Source organism: Apium graveolens, chromosome 7 (genome assembly GCF_009905375.1).
Source record: "Apium graveolens cultivar Ventura chromosome 7, ASM990537v1, whole genome shotgun sequence".
Classification (NCBI taxonomy): domain Eukaryota; kingdom Viridiplantae; phylum Streptophyta; class Magnoliopsida; order Apiales; family Apiaceae; genus Apium; species Apium graveolens.
Window position 1 is genome coordinate 215,020,125 of NC_133653.1, and position 16,734 is coordinate 215,036,858.

At 35.9% G+C, this 16,734-nt stretch overlaps 1 protein-coding gene across 1 annotated transcript; it reads left to right on the forward strand.

Moving 5' to 3' along the window:
* Positions 1-9,608: 9,608 nt before the first annotated feature.
* LOC141674468 (zinc finger BED domain-containing protein RICESLEEPER 2-like) lies at positions 9,609-10,419 on the forward strand. The gene is made up of 2 exons (XM_074481172.1): positions 9,609-10,220; positions 10,303-10,419. The coding sequence occupies exons 1-2, from the start codon at positions 9,609-9,611 to the stop codon at positions 10,417-10,419; spliced, it is 729 nt and encodes a 242-aa protein (XP_074337273.1).
* Positions 10,420-16,734: the final 6,315 nt, after the last annotated feature.

The following is a 16,734-nucleotide window of genomic DNA, read 5'->3' on the forward strand; positions in this document are numbered from 1 at the left end:
ATATGCGTGTATATAGTGTTTTGCTTGTATTGGTTTTGATGCAGGTTGTTAATCCACTATTATCGCCATGTATATTTTAATTATGTGTTTGGATCCCACGTGGTTTAATCGTGGTTAATTTTTGTTTTGGTTTCCACGTTGTTTAATCGTGGTTGTAATTTACACGAGGGTTGATCGTGTTAGAATAGATTTTACAAAATTAGTTTTATATTAGATCTAATTTTTTTTGTAATTGTTCCGGGTATTTTGTAATAGTTATATGCGATCGGAAATCAATTCCGGTAGTTTTTTGTTCCGCTATGCGATTACAAGGGGCTGCTGTTGATGTTTGGATCGAACAAAATCAAAACAAAACTCACAGAAAAGCAACAGGCGCGCAGGCGCTGCGGCAGCTGGGGCTGCTGGGGCCGCTACGGCAGCTGGGGCTGCTGGGGCTGCTGGGGCTGCTGGGGGCGTCGGGGCGCGCTTGGGGCAGATTTTTTTTTGAGAGCTGGATTTTTTTTCAAGGGCCATAATAGTGGAAAATTTATTTTAATTTTTTCCATTAAATTTTAATTATTGCTTTAATTTATTGATTATGTGTGTCGTTAATTATGTGTGTAATTCTTTTAAAATTGCATGTTTAACTTAATTAGGACGACATGGACATAAATTTTATTTATTACTTTAATTAAATGTTATATGTTGGTAAAATTATGTGTGTATTTTGAATGCATGATTAGACATTATTATAACAACATAGGGCCCCATTTAATTTTAAAATTCCTCAATTTTAATAAAAAATTCTAAGTGGGAGAGGGAATTAATATGAAATTAAATCCCATGGTCTCCATTATTGGTTGTAGGTAATTTAACATAAAGACGAATATAAGTTATATATACGTCACCCATCGTGGCATGTAATTTATGGTGTCTAGAATGTTATAGAAATTACTAGAACAAACTTCTTAAATTAATTTTTAAAAGGAATAAAATACGGATTTTCTTTATTTCTGATTTGGGGCGATTTTGTCAAAAACGAGTTTATCGAACTTGTAAGGCTGTGGGTTTTAAGCGAGACCGATGTGACTCCTCCACTACCTGGAAATCAAACCATTGATGAATATTGAATTGAAGTATTCTATTCAAGGCAAAATTACGAATATTGGAAGGTATACACGCCACCCATCGTGGCGTACCAAGTTCCATAGATTTCAAATAATTTAAGATTTGATGTTGGTATACACTTAGCTATGAAAAATAATATAGTCCACCCCAACGTGGCATATTGTTTAGTAATAGGACCGAAGTAACATTTAAACAAAATTAGGTGGTATACATGTCACACATCATGGCGTACCAGAAGCTTATGGTGTTTAGATGTTAATGCATTAAATTTTAATAATTGTTAGAGGAATCAATAGATCTTAATAATTAATGCACCCTTATTTATGTGATGTTTTTATGCATGATTCTCAGGATAAAATGGGCTTTAATCCACTATTCACCATACTTAAGGATAACAAACTTACCGGACCTAACTATATTGAATGGAAACGAAATTTGGACATCGTGTTGACTGCTGAGGAGTACAAGTTTTGCACTTATGAACCCAAGCCTGAACAGCCTGTTGTTGATGCTCCTGAAGATGAGAAAGAGTATTATAAACGGTGGATTAAGGCTGATGAGATGTCGCGATGTTACATTCTGGCAGCAATGTCGGGTGTTTTGCAGCATCAGCATCAGTCTATGGCCACTGCTTCAGATATGCTCTTTAATCTCAAGGAACGTTTTGGAGATCAGAATAGGGCTGCTAGGCAAGTAGCCATGAAGGCTTTAATAAACACTCAGATGGCTGAAGGCACACCTGTAAGGGATCATGTTCTCAAGATAATGTCGCATCTGAATGAGATAGAGATCCTTGGTGCTGAACTTGACGGGGAAACCCAGATTGACATTATCCTTATGAGCTTGTCCAAGAGTTTTGAGCAGTTCCGCTTGAATTACAACATGAACAAGAGGCAGTATAGTCTCGCGGAACTGCTGACAGAACTTCAGGCAGCTGAAGGATTATTTCGGCAGAGTGTTCAAGTGAATGTGGCTGAGAAAGGTTCTTCCTCTAAGCCGAAAGGTATTAAGAAGAAGAAAAAGGCTCAGACACAGAAAGCTGTGAAGGCAGTGGGAGTTCAGGGTGGTGTGAAAAAAGCCTAAGGGAAAGTGCTTCAGATGCAAACAGTCAGGTCACTGGAAACAGGATTGTCCTCTTCCTAAGAAGACAAACAATACTGGTATGTCTCTTTCTCTAGTTATAGAAACATTTATAGCGGCTATATCTACGAGCACTTGGTGTGTAGATACAGGAGCCACTGATCATGTTTGTAATTCTATGCAGGGGTTCCAACTATACAGAATGCTTAGAGATGGTGAGATATACGTGTTCATGGGAGATGCTACGAAAGTAGCAGTAGTTGCAGTAGGAGTTATTCATTTATCTTTTGGTTCTGATAGGATTTTGGTTTTGAACAATTGTCTTTATGTACCTTCTTTTAGAAGGAATTTAATTTCAGTTTCTAAACTTGCTTTGGATGGTTATAATGTTTGTTTGGATTGTAATATTTCTATTATGATGAATAAACGAATTATATGTTCTGGTACATTGCAAGACAATTTGTATATAATTAATCCTAGTCAACCTGCACTGCAACTGCAATTTAGGGAATTGAACAACACATCTTCTAACTCTACTAAAAGAAAGGAACCTTCTAGTTTGAACCAAACATATCTTTGGCACTTGAGATTAGGTCATATTAACTTGAGGAGGATTCAAAGACTGGTAGTAGACGGGCCTTTAAGCTCATTGGCAGTGGAGCCATTTCCAGTTTGTGAATCCTGCTTGGAAGGTAAAATGACTAATAGGCCTTTCAAGGCAAAGGGGAATAGAGCCAAACAAGTATTAGAATTGGTTCACTCTGATTTATGTGGACCCATGAATATCCAAGCAAGAGGTGGTTATGAATATTTCGTCACTTTCATTGATGATTATTCTAGATATGGGTACGTTTATTTGTTGCGCCGTAAGTCTGAGTGCTTTGATAAGTTCAAAGAGTACAAAGCTAAAACGGAGAAGCGACTTAATAAAAGTATCAAGTCACTACGATCAGATCGTGGTGGCGAATACTTGCTTGGAGAATTTAGGGAATATTTATCAGAAAATGGGATAGAATCCCAGTTAACTGCACCAGGCACACCACAGCAGAACGGTGTAGCAGAGAGAAGGAACCGGACTCTTTTAGAGAGTGTTAGATCGATGATGAGTTATTCGGATTTACCCAAGTCGTTTTGGGGACATGCCTTAGAGACAACAACTTATCTTCTGAACTTAGTACCTTCTAAGTCGGTTCCTAAAACCCCCTTAGAATTGTGGACCGGGGATAAACCGAGTCTAAGACATATTCGAATATGGGGTTGTCCAGCACATGTGCTGAACAAGAACGCGACTAAGTTAGAATCTCGTACAGAAGTAAAGTTGTTTATAGGCTACCCCATGGGAACGAAAGGATATTTATTTTATAGTCTGAAGAATCGGGATGTCATTGTTAGCACCAATGCAAGATTCTTGGAGGAGGACTATATAATGAATCACAAACCCATGAGTAGTGTCGTTTTAGAGGAACTAGTGGGAGGGATAAATAATACCCATGAAGTTGTAGTACAAGTAGAACAACCACAACATAATGTACAACCTATCACTAATACCGCACCAGTGCCCCGTCGTAGTGGGAAGGTTGTTCAACAACCTGATAGATTCATGTTTTTGGGAGAGTCTTCAGACTTGGTCCCTGGTGAACATGATGATGATCCCCGTACATACGAAGAGGTAGTACAAGACAAAGATGCAGATCTTTGGCAAAAGGCGATGGAATCTGAGATAGAATCAATGTATTCTAATCAGGTCTGGGAGCTTGTGGAACCACCCAAAGGTATAAAACCTATTGGATGTAAGTGGATCTACAAGAAAAAGAGGGGACTAGATAAAAAGGTGAAAGCCTGGAAAGCAAGACTTGTTGCGAAAGGGTATACTCAGAAAGAAGGTATCGATTATGAGGAAACCTTTTCACCGGTAGTCATGCTTAAGTCAATCCGTATTCTTTTATCTATAGCAGCTCATCTCGATTATGAGATTTGGCAAATGGATGTCAAGACAGCTTTTCTTAATGGAAGTCTTGAAGAAACCATCTATATGCAACAACCAAAAGGATTCATTAAGGAAGGCCAAGAGCATTTGGTATGTAAGCTTAAGAGGTCTATTTATGGACTTAAACAAGCTTCTAGAGACTGGAATATTTGTTTTGATCAGGCAGTCCAGTCATATGGATTTGATCAAAGTCCAAGAAAATCGTGCGTGTATAAGAGAAGTGAAGGTAATGCAGTGGTTTTTCTAGTACTATATGTAGATGATATTTTACTCATTGGAAACAATGTTGAGATGTTGTCATCAGTAAAGGCATGGTGGCATACATCCTTGGGATCAAAGTTATAAGGGATCGCAAGAAAATGATGTTGGCTTTATCTCAAGAACCCTATATTGATGAAGTATTAGCTCGTTTAAACATGCAGAACTCCAAGAAAGGTTTTCTACCTTTTAAGCATGGAGTTGCTTTATCTAAGAAGCAGTGTCCTTCGACACCTAAGGATATAGAGAGCATGAAAGCAGTTCCTTATGCTTCAGCATGTGGAAGCTTAATGTATGCTATGTTATGTACGAGGCCTGACATCTGCTTTGCTGTAGGCATGGTTAGTAGATATCAGTCGAACCCAGGTCAGGAACAATGGAGTGCAGTAAAAACTATACTCAAGTACCTGAGAAGGACTAAGGAGTATATGTTAATTTACAAGGCCTCAGATTTATTTCCTTTGGGATATATTGATTCAGATTTCCAATCAGATAGGGATAAGAGGAAATCAACCTCGGGATATGTTTTTACTTTGGGAGGTGGAGCCATTATATGGAGGAGTGTAAAGCAGAAATGCATTGCAAACTCCACCATGGAGGCCGAGTACGTGGCAGCCTCTGAGGCTGCCAAGGAGGCTGTATGGTTCAGGAACTTCCTTTTGGACTTAGATGTGGTACCTAATTTGCCTAGGAGCTTGACGGTGTATTGTGATAACACTGGTGCTGTGGAAAATTCAAAGGAACCGCGAGACCACAAAGCAGCTAAACATATTGAACGTAAGTATCATCTCATACGAGGAATCATAAAGCGAGGGGATATAGTTGTGGCTCACATATCATCAGAAGACAATCGAGCAGATCCTTTCACAAAGAGCTTACCAACCAAGGTTTTTGACAAGCATGTGGAAGCGATAGGAGTCAGATGGATGGACACATAGATTTTTATGTAATAGTGGATTTAATAAACAATGATGTACACATAGAATATTTTGAGTATAAGTGGGAGATTATTAGTGTATACTGAAAATATTTATTTAAAGTATGTACATTTATTTCTGGCCAGTTTATTTGAGAATCATTTGAATGTTTACATGTTGTCTAATATTATATATTGTGAATAATCTAGTATCAAATGGGATACAGAATATTAGATTGTTAAATACGGTTATATAATATAATAAGGTTCACAACACATGTGGTGTTGGACAATCCACTGGTATGGCTGTAGTATTATTTAGATTAGTTTATATTGACTAATAAATAATGCTAGTATACTTTGTGTATATTGAACATGATCAAATTTAGAATTGTTTCCTTAATACTGATTAAGAAGGAGAACTAAGATTCTATGTTATTATTAATGCTTAGGTTCTTAATCCGGAAATAGTAATTGACACGTGTATATTATTTACATGCTTTGATTTATATATGAAATAATTCTTTTGAATTATATCATTATATTTTGGGTGATGGAATTATATACATGGTGGATATTATTTATTGAAGGAATCCATGTCCTGATAATATTCGGGTTAATGATGTCCCCTTGAAAGCTCAAAAAGATTTAATTATATGAAACCCTGCAGGTGGAATTTATTCTGGCATAATTAAATAAAGGTTGAGTGGATGATCAAGGATAAAAGATATTAATTAAATAAATTATCAGTAATTTATTTAATTAATGGACATATGATATTTTAAACATGGGGAATTTAATAAGCAAATAATATTGGAACCGAATTAATTAAATTACGGTATTAGGAAAGGTAGTGCAAATATTAATTCTTTAGTGGATTGAATTAATATTTAATTACATTGGGCTAGGCTCAAGATGTAATTAGAAGGCCCAACCTAATTATCCATGGTCCCTATTGTAGCCTATATATATTCTTATTCTCTTCTTGCTTGGAATTGTGTGAAAACATATTGTAGCCACCAAGGAGCAAGAAGAGAGGATAACTTGAGAAGACGGAGGTCACACTTCGCTCAAGGGAATTTGGGAATACAATAGAAGAGCGTGGAATCAACCATTAACAAGGTAATCCTCTTTTCGTAATCTTTATCGTAAAATGTAGTAACACCCTAAGTCCGTGGATCCCAACAATTGGTATCAAGAGCCTGGTAATGGGTTCTACGTTTTATGATATAATGTCCATGTCGTAATTATATATGCGTGTATATAGTGTTTTGCTTGTATTGGTTTTGATGCAGGTTGTTAATCCACTATTAAGTCGAAAATCAGGAATATGAAATCATTCAGACTCTTTCAAGTCGAAAATCATTCTTAAGTTCAATTCATGATTCGAAATAAATGAACGAATCAAGGAGATAAAATTCAATATCAAGGACTTGATCAAATGATAACAAGATATACTAGCTTGGGAATCGAAATAGTACCAATAATCAATACACGACAAGATATATAGATTATCGAAGAATCAAACTATTACGTGAGAAAGTTTACAAGACAATCTTTGAAACAGGGATTCATAAGGTTACAAGAAATAAAGGTAATGTATTAAGTATCAAGACAATAAGGTTTCTATTGAGGCTCGAACAGGAATTGAATCAAAATCTTAAGGATCAATATCAGGGTTTCTCGAGAATCAACAATAGGTTAATCATAAAGATCAACAAAGCATTGTAACACTTCTCTACTTTATCATATCATCATAATATCCTCTCTGTAATCAAATCAAAGTAAAGGCAGAGTTACTTGCCTCAAATCGCTTTCCTGTTTAATGGAAGTTGAACTACTGCCACCTAAGATCGCTTTTCATTTCCTAGCCTGAATGCCTCCACTATCCGAATCTACAATCGGAAACAACAATCCCTAATTAGTAACTTCCTCGATACCCGACGTTTCTCAGAACGTCCAACGATTTCCCTTTAACGCAATAACCTTAAAGCATATATTCGACCTTAAACATATAACATACATTATGATACACTCGTAACATAATATACCTTTATAAACCAAGCTTATACTTAAGCAATCAATCACAAGTCCTCACATAGCACTTAGTAGCATATATATATTTACACTTTAAGATCTATACTTAGCAAACAATCACAATTCGCATGACTTGACACAAAACAACTCATTCTTTTCCTTTTTATTCAAAAATTTGAACCAACCAAATCAAACCAAATCAAGAAATCCACATGTAATCACTTAAACTTACATGCAACTATCAAATTTCAACATGCAAGGTTAAATTTACGAATTAACACTATCTTAAATCAATTTTTAACAAGAAACATCCTTGAACCCTTTTCTTTTGAATAAACCGAACCAGAATACTAACTTACTTATATCCAATTACACATATCAATCATCCTTTTTAATTCTTAACTTAGCCAATAATCTCATAAACCCTATAATCACATTTACCACTAGCATGCAACCACTTATTTCGACATGCAAGATCTAATTTACACATGCAACCAAGTATTCATTTCGATTATCAATAGTAACTAAAGCAATTAGCACATAAGCCCACAAAATCAACTTAACCCCCTTTTAAATTCAAGGCTAGACCTGACAATTTTTCACACGATACAAAAATACGACACGAAACGATACACAAATTTTGTGTTTGTTTTTGAATTTTAGGTACACGATACGAAAATACATGAACACGAAATTATACGACAAATATTTCATGCCGTGTTTGTGTTTACCCCTCGGGTACACGACACGACACGAGGTACATGATATAAATAAATTAATAAATAATATATATTAATATATTTTAAAATTTATTTCTGAAACATAAATTTTATACACAAAATATAAATCACTAAAAATCATTTTCACACTATAAATCAGTTTCACACCATAAAATTTATGGGCTAGGTTGGGGACTTGGGGCTTGGGCTGTTGTTGGGCTTGTTTTAGTGAATAGATAGAGACTAGAGAGTAGAGAGTCTCGACTTGTCAAACACAAAATAGAAAACGTACATACAAAATTTTAGGGTTGTGACTTGAGTCTGAGAGCCGCAGTCTGTCTGAGAAATATGGAAGAAGATGAACCAATATCTAATGATACGGTAATATTTCGCAATCGTCACTCTTTAATTATGTTTAGTTCTTTAATTATACAATCATTTTTTCCAGTGTATACCCTCTAATTAGTTGCTTTTACTCAAACTTTGAATCTTGTATTCCTTAGCATTTATATTCGATTTTTATAAATAAATTTGTTTCTTTATACAACAATATGAATGGTTAAGTGTGATAAGGCAGACCGGATGGAGAGTGAAGAAACCGGACCAAAAATGAAAATTTTCGTGAAACCCGAGAAAGAGAAGGGCGTTAAAAGAAAATGGTCAAACGCCTGGAATACATTTGACCTCTTTAAAGGTGTTGGAGATAAGCCAGATATAGCCAAGTGCCAGAAGTACGGTTATACAGTCACTTACAACTCAGCAACCAGGACTGGAAATTTGTTGAACCATCAAAAAATCTGCGTGACCTCTTCTGATATTAGGCAAATGATGATATCAAAGAGCCAAGGATCTATGTTGGTGCATAATGGAGCGTTTGATTCTAAGATTTCATATATATGATAACCGACACCGTGGTAAGACACAATCTACCTCTTTCATTTGTCCAATACAAGGGTATTAGAGAGGCCTTTTTATATGCAAACCCAAGAGCTACGTTACTGAGTAGAAATACCTTGAGAAATGATATATTAATTAATTATAAAACTAAAAAAAGAAAGTTATTGAACATGTTGAAAATCTGTGGAAGTAGGGTATGTTTAACATATGATTTATGGACTTCTATTGCAACTGTTGGGTATATTACTATCACGGCTCATTTTATAACCGATGATTGGGTTTTGCATAAGAAATTGCTGAATTTTTCATACATGCCATCACCACACATGGGAATGAATATTTCTGATAAAATATATAAGTTATTATGTGCATGGAACCTTAGATAATGCTTCAAGTAATGATGTATTTTTTGGTACTTTGATAACACAACTAAACTTGAGAAATGCTTTGCTTTTTAGAGGAGAGTTCTTACTATTAGATGTTGCACACATATTCTTAATTTGATTGTGCAAGAAGGTCTAAAAGATATGGATGCATCAGTTGTTAAAATCAGAGAATCCGTTATGTACATTAAAGGTTCCCAAGGTAGGAAGGAAAAATTTAAAGAATGTATAACACAAGTTGCTTTAGAAAGGAAAAAAAGTTGTGCCAAGATGTTCCAACAAGGTGGAATTCAACCTACATTACGCTTGATGGTGCATTTTACTACCGTAGAGCATTTACTCATTTGAAATTAAGTGATTCTAATTACAAGAATGGTATTGAAAAAGAAGAATGGGATAAAATTGAGGGTATTTGTAGGTTTCTTGGTGTTTGTTATAATGTTACTCGGTTGTTCTTAGGCTCAAAATATCCCACACCCAATTTATATTTTTCAAATGTGTTCATAGTTCAACATACACTAGAGAAGGCTATTCTTCACCCAAATTCTGTAGCAAGATCAATGGCTATAAAAATGCAACCAAAGTTTGTTAAGTATTGGTCGGATTATAACATGATTCTTGTTATTGCGGTTGTGTTTGATCCTCGATACAAGACTCAATTCGTGGAGTTTTGCTATAAAGTACTTTATGGAGATAATTGTTATCAAATAACAAAACTACATGAAACCTTGAAGGGTTTATTTGAATTGTACCAGGACAAAATACCCACATACAATGTTGTGTTTGAAAGTGAGTCCGGAAGTTCAATTGACAATCAAGCACTTAATAAAATGAAGGTATTCCTCAAATCTGTCATATAATATATTCTGTCCAGGTTTAGTATTCTGTTGTACTAATTAAAATTTTGCATTTTTTTAGGAATTTGACGCTTTGGAAAATGATCTAAGTTCTTCTGTGGAAAAAATTGAACTGGATCGATATTTTAAGGAAAAAAGGCTGAATCGTGCTATTGATATAGACATGTTGGACTATTAGGGAAAGAATTGTGCAAGATTTCCTACTCTTGCGCTTATGGCTAATGATGTGCTGTCAATACCTATTTCAACCGTAGCATCAGAGTCGACTTTTAGTGTCGGGAAAAAAGTTCTAGATCAATATCGTAGTTGTTTGGCACACAACATCGTCGAGAGTTTAATTTGTACTCGTGATTGGAAATTTAACCAAGAAGGTTCATATCTACTTTTTATTAATTTGCACTCGTGACTGGAAATTTAAGCAAGAGTTTAATTTGTACTTTATTTTATACCCCTTGTAGTTTTCCATAATTATTCACTCGAGGAGCTTGCACAAGATATAATGAGGCTTGACATTAAAGATGACACTGATCCTTGTATTTAAGGTAACTATTTTTCTTCATTCTGTCCCATTTTGTATTGTAACAGCTTTTCTGCATTCTGTCCAGTTTTTTTGCATTTTGTAGGCTTATTCTGATTTCTGAGGACCCTCATGCCTAGCAGAGATTGGATTGTAGATATGTATTGTTCTGAACTGATCTTCTCTCTGGATAGGGTTATTATGTTCTTGCTGTTAGCCTGTTACTGCGTAGTCTATTTGTTCAGTTTGTTCGTTCCTTCATTTCTGCTATAACTGTAGTGTTCATACGGAATAACCACTATTTGCATATGCATTTCCTGCAATCCAATTTCATGTTATATTTCACGACACAAATACTCGTATAATGATATATGACTTAAATCAGCTTTCTTCATTTCTTTGTTGTGCCTGGTTTTTCATATGACTAATGAATACGTATGTAATAGATATTGTACTTGATTGTTACTGTGTCGTATGCCCCTCTCTCAGCCAGATTATTTTTCAAACTTATTATGCATTTGTTTGGCTCTGTTGTGTGTTTTCACAAGCGTAAACTTCTGCGATCTGAAATTACACTACTGATGTGTTAGAACTTCTTTTGTAACATGGTGATATTGAGGATTTCATAATATTTGTACTTTATTTAAAATGCAACATTGGATGGTAAAATATGTGTATGCTCTTGTTACCGGACATGTATTTAGCATTTAGCCAGGCCTGATGGCATGCTTTGCTGCAACAACTTCCCCATGGGTTGAGGTTGGCGTTTAACTGGTTTTGGCTTTGCATTTCTATTTCTTCCTCTTTGGGATTTTGGAATTTAGGAGTTACATGGTATTTCGAAAAAACTGATTGCCAGACCCCTGTTTGTTGAATAAGGGAAACAGATGGCTTTGTTATATTGGACACATTACGTGTCACTAAAATACGTGTATTTATTAAGATGAGTTATCCCAAAAAATATAAACTTAAACTTATCTTTAGGAAGAATATAGTTCTTTTATATTACCTATAGACAACTGTTTCTATAAATTTGCCAAGACGAGTGACGCTTTCTAGATTTTAGTTACTGATCATGGTTTATATTTTATATTTAGATATGATGGCATTATAATTTTTCATGCATTCTGGTGCTAGGGTTGCATCAGGTTGTTATAATGACTGAGTAGAGGCAGTATTAGTTAAAAAAAATAATGTTGAATTTGTATCTGTAGTGCCTGAAGAGATACGACATGCTGCTAAATCAAGATTTCGAGATTGTGGAGCAGATTGTGAAATTTGGTGTTCTTCTTGAGCTATGGAATTCACAGAATCTATCTTTATTTATGTTTTTGAACATGATTTGTAAAATTTTAAAATTTCGTGTCCTGAATTCGTGTTATCGTGTACCGATTCGTGTTTATTTTGTTTATATTTCATTTTTCATTTTTTTCGTATATCATTTCGTATCATTTCGTTGTCGTGTACATGGAAAGTACACCAAAACTTTTGTGTATTACAGTTCGTGTCGTGTCTACCCGTTTTGAACTCGTGTCGTGGTCGTGTTTGCACAAGAGGTACACAATTTCATTTCATGTCGTATTCGTGTTTACTCCCAAATACACGAAATACGAAAGTACACGACACGATTATACATGACACGGATGATTTGCCAGGTCTATTCAAGACCAATTCGGGTTTTTCAAAAAAACACACATGCATAAATAAATATTGACATGCAAAGCTATAAATCACAAACCCAACTCACTTTAACCCATAACTTAATCATTCAACTCATTTTCTTTCCAAATCAAACAAAACACAACTTGGTCATATTAAAACCTTACATGCATGCAGTGAAACTAACTTAAAAATAAGGATTTGCAAACAATATTGTATTTAACACCAAAACAAGCATGAAAATTATAAATCATCACTCAAAAACTATTCGAAAATCAAAACCCCTTTTTAATAACAAAATTTCGAACCAATCATCAAAACAAAGCCAAGGAAAAACATTTAATTTAGTGTACTATACTCTCTTATGATCACACGCTAAGAAATTGTATTTTCTTAGATATAACCAAAAGAAGATGATGCAAAAACCCTCTTGAATATTTACATGCAAATGATATATATGTAGAGGATTAGAAATGAAGAAGATTGATGGCAAGATCTTTAAATTCTAAGTAGTATAAGGTGTTGCATGTAAGAGAGAGAGAGAGGGAGAGAGATATAGCCGAGAGAGAGAGTTCGGGAGAGAGGGAGAAAAGAAAAGAGAAAGAAAGAAAGAAAGAGTGAACCAAGAGGAAGAATAGAGTGGGGAGGAAGGATTATAAATAGGAGAGTGGAGAGGGAAAAGAGTCTTTCCACTTGAATCAAGAAGCTTCTTCCTTTTCTCTCTTTATTCTAGAAAATCAATAACTCTCTCTTTTCTTTTATCAAAATGAACTTGGCTACTACATAATTTATTCAGAAAAGATGAAAATGTCACGAATAACAATTTTAGAATATAGATCTTGAAATTAGCTTTCCAGCCATATTTTAAAATAATATTTGAGCGTACGGTTTATTTTATATAAATTTTATAAGGCTGCGCTCAAAATAAAATATAACTTGATAAAATCATATTAAAATACACCAACCACAAAATAATTTCATCTATCATATTTAGAAAGTTTCTAAGTCTATCTCGGAGATAAAAAAACAAATTCCACGTCTTAACCATACTCGGATAATTTTATAAAAACAAATAAAGGTTCAATACACCTTATTTAACTCAAATAAATTCCTTAAAATCATTTAAAAATATTCAGATCACATAATCATGAACATTAATAGGTAACCACATACAGTCACATGTCACAACTCATATTGAAATACACTCAACCATAAAATTTCCCTTTTTATTAATATTCCTTTTTCGCGTAATGGGTCGCGTACTGTCTGACGGCACGACGCTGAGCGTTTTCAACTACGCTACACAATCAAACTCTTTTACACCCGCTGACACATCAAACTGGAATATAATATTCATTTAAACATTTCTATTTCATATAACACCACATAATCCACATAATTACACTTTATAGCACAAAACTATATTTTATACATTTAATCAAGTCACGAAATTCCCAGTCGCTATAATCTACCCCCTTAAAAGGATCCTGTCCTTAGAATATAGTCTAAAAAATAGATGGGGATATTTCTCTCGTATCTGGCTTTCTAATTCTTAAGTCGATTTCTCTATCTTCGGATTTCTCCACAATACTCTAACTAGAGGTACCATTTTATTTCTAAGCTCTTCAACTTCTCAAACCAATTCTTCATCTTTTGAATTCATGAAGAAGTCCCAATCTGAAACTAATACTCATCATCTTCTAGATGATTTGTTGGCGCATCAGTCTCTTATTCCAGTCACTAATAGTGAGTCTGTGCTCTTAATATCACATCAATCTTCATAGATTCAACTATATTGACAACTCCAACTGCTATCTCATTCTCTTCATCAATGGCTATCTATTAGCCGTTGATAAATGTTAGTCCATCAACAGGGGCTAGCTTAATAGCACAACTGTTGATAGATCTAACTATTCTATCACTGGCTATTTTATAGCAATTGATAAGTAATCATTCTGCACCAATTACATTTGAGGAGTTTCCACTTTTTTCCAGAACTAGTGCAGATGATCAAAAAATTACTCTAACACTTTTGGGATTGAGGGAAGGGAGTGAACACGCTGTGAGTGAGATGCTGCTTTTACAGCAGGCAAAATGAGAGTGTGTGAATAAGAGCCACACTATTTATTTCGGACTTGCAAGTGAGTTAGAAAGTTCCACCTTAGAAAGTGAAGGTGAGGGTATGAGGTACAATTGGAGTAAAAATGAATATTCTCGGTGCTGATGTTAATGGGAATGCTACTAATACAATGGAAATCTATCACATTCTAGATGCACAAAACTTGGACTATATTTGAGAAGGCATATCTTCTCAGATCCTCAAGTGAATCCCAAACCCTTGATGCTTATAAAAAGGGGGAGAAGTTTGCAACTCTACGCAACTGAAGGGGAGAAAAGCATCAACAGAGGGGGAGAAAAGATAAAAGGGAAGAAGTCACTGAAAAAAGAGCATCAATAGAGGGGGAGAAAAGATCCAAATCTTTCCTAAACTTGAAGGCTATAGACTGGTTAAATTTTGAAGACTGGTAAACATATTGATTTGTTGATAAATCTGTCACTAACAACTCAAATGAAGCTGGCCATAGGGCCCGAGTTACAACTGAAAGTTGAGATATAGTTAAGAAGCCCAAGGGAGAAAGGAAATTTTGTTATTGCTACCACTTCATTCATTTTTTAATGAAGTAAAAACAAAAGTAACTACGTGATTGAATGAGGATTCAATTATGTCCAAAGAAGAGCCTAAGGAAACAGTGTTACCAATTTTTTTGAAAGGAACTGGAGGCTGTCAAGAATAAGGAAGTTCCAAATAAATCAGTATTCAAACATAAAGTCTCCTTGAAGCCCACAGTAACCCTAGGCGAGCCCCAAGCAGCCGCAGAAGCCCCAGGCGCCGCGACCGCACAGTCATCATAACAGCTCCGGGCACGACCTAAGCGGGGTGCTAGCCACGAGGTGTGACCGTTTGCGACAACTATCAACGATGAGAAATTATAACAACGATTGATGGACCTCTGCACGAAAGGTTTACGACGGTAATTAGAATGGAATCTTGCAACGATCATAATAAAGGAAGCGTGCGACACTCGCTACGACGAGGATGTTACGACGGTCGATACGACGAGGATGCTACGACAGCCGATATAGTTGAAGATGACGACGAAGAACAAGTATTGATGAAGGAGTCTAAGGAAGAGAGAATAAAGTTATCAAGAAGTAAGGAATGATCTAGGCTCCGGGGAAATGTCCCCGGACCCCTTAAGGCGCGCCCCATGCTATACGGCCGTACGGGGTGGCCGCTTTACAAGGTAAGATGAATGATTATAAAGGATTAGCAAGGAGGTTGTTCACATAACTAAAATGGGAAGTAAGTAAAACATAAGAAGTATACAAGTGAAGAGGAGGATCCCCTAGAGGAGCTCTCCTATGCCTAGGGCGCACTTTAAGCATCCGGAGGACTCCAAACCTCTCAGGGCGCGCCCTAAGAAGGAAAAAGGGCCTCCGGGAACCCGTCATCCCGGAAAATATATTGAAGGTGTCATTCTGTAGTCTTGCGGATTGTCCTCGTAGATGAACGATCATTAAACACTTAGTGTGTACTTTGAGAGACCTGTCTCTGCATTCAACGGGTTGTCTTCGTCAGGAGACTTTAGGGTTATCTCGCACTTGGCACTTATATGCTTGGGATCACTTGTCCTGTAAATTGGTGGGTTACCCTCATTGGGAGGAATGTATACGCTTAAATATTTGCGGTAAGTCATGGTTATATTTGCGGTTACAATCAACATAGATAGTGGTAGCGGATGAGATACCCACCAGCCGGGCAGTTTCCTTATCCGTGAAGTTCCGAAATCATAACCGAGTCTTGGGCCTTTGTGACTAGAACGCATCGCTTGTCACTCCTAAAACAAATCAATGTTCGAGTTATAATAGGGAGTTGGTTCGACAACTCTTATTGGGCCACAGAATGAGAAGTCAAGTCCATCTAGGTTTCTTATTTTCCAAGAACTACGCATGGATTGATCCTCTATAAAAGGAGGTACGTAGGCACATTGTAAGGGGTTGAGAGCGAGAGCCCTGTACGCCACCACCAAACACCTTTACAATCTCAGCCCCTCGATTCATCAGAATCACCGTACCCCTCGTAACTCCATCCAAATATGGCCGAAATGTAGGATCATGTATTTTTTGGCAAAAACTTAACTTCCATTCTCTTTTTTTTCTAATTAATAACACACGCAAACGATATGGTCGAACTGCTGATCTCCCGCCAAGAAATACAAAAGCTCAACCAACACTTTATTGACAATAAGTTTCATT

Excerpts from the sequence above, each read along its gene's own strand:
- LOC141674468 (XM_074481172.1), top strand. The coding sequence starts at position 9,609 with ATGTATAACACAAGTTGCTTTAGAAAGGAAAAAAAGTTGTGCCAAGAT. Across the intron at positions 10,221-10,302 it reads AAGCACTTAATAAAATGAAG|GAATTTGACGCTTTGGAAAA; the intron begins GTATTCCTCAAA and ends GCATTTTTTTAG.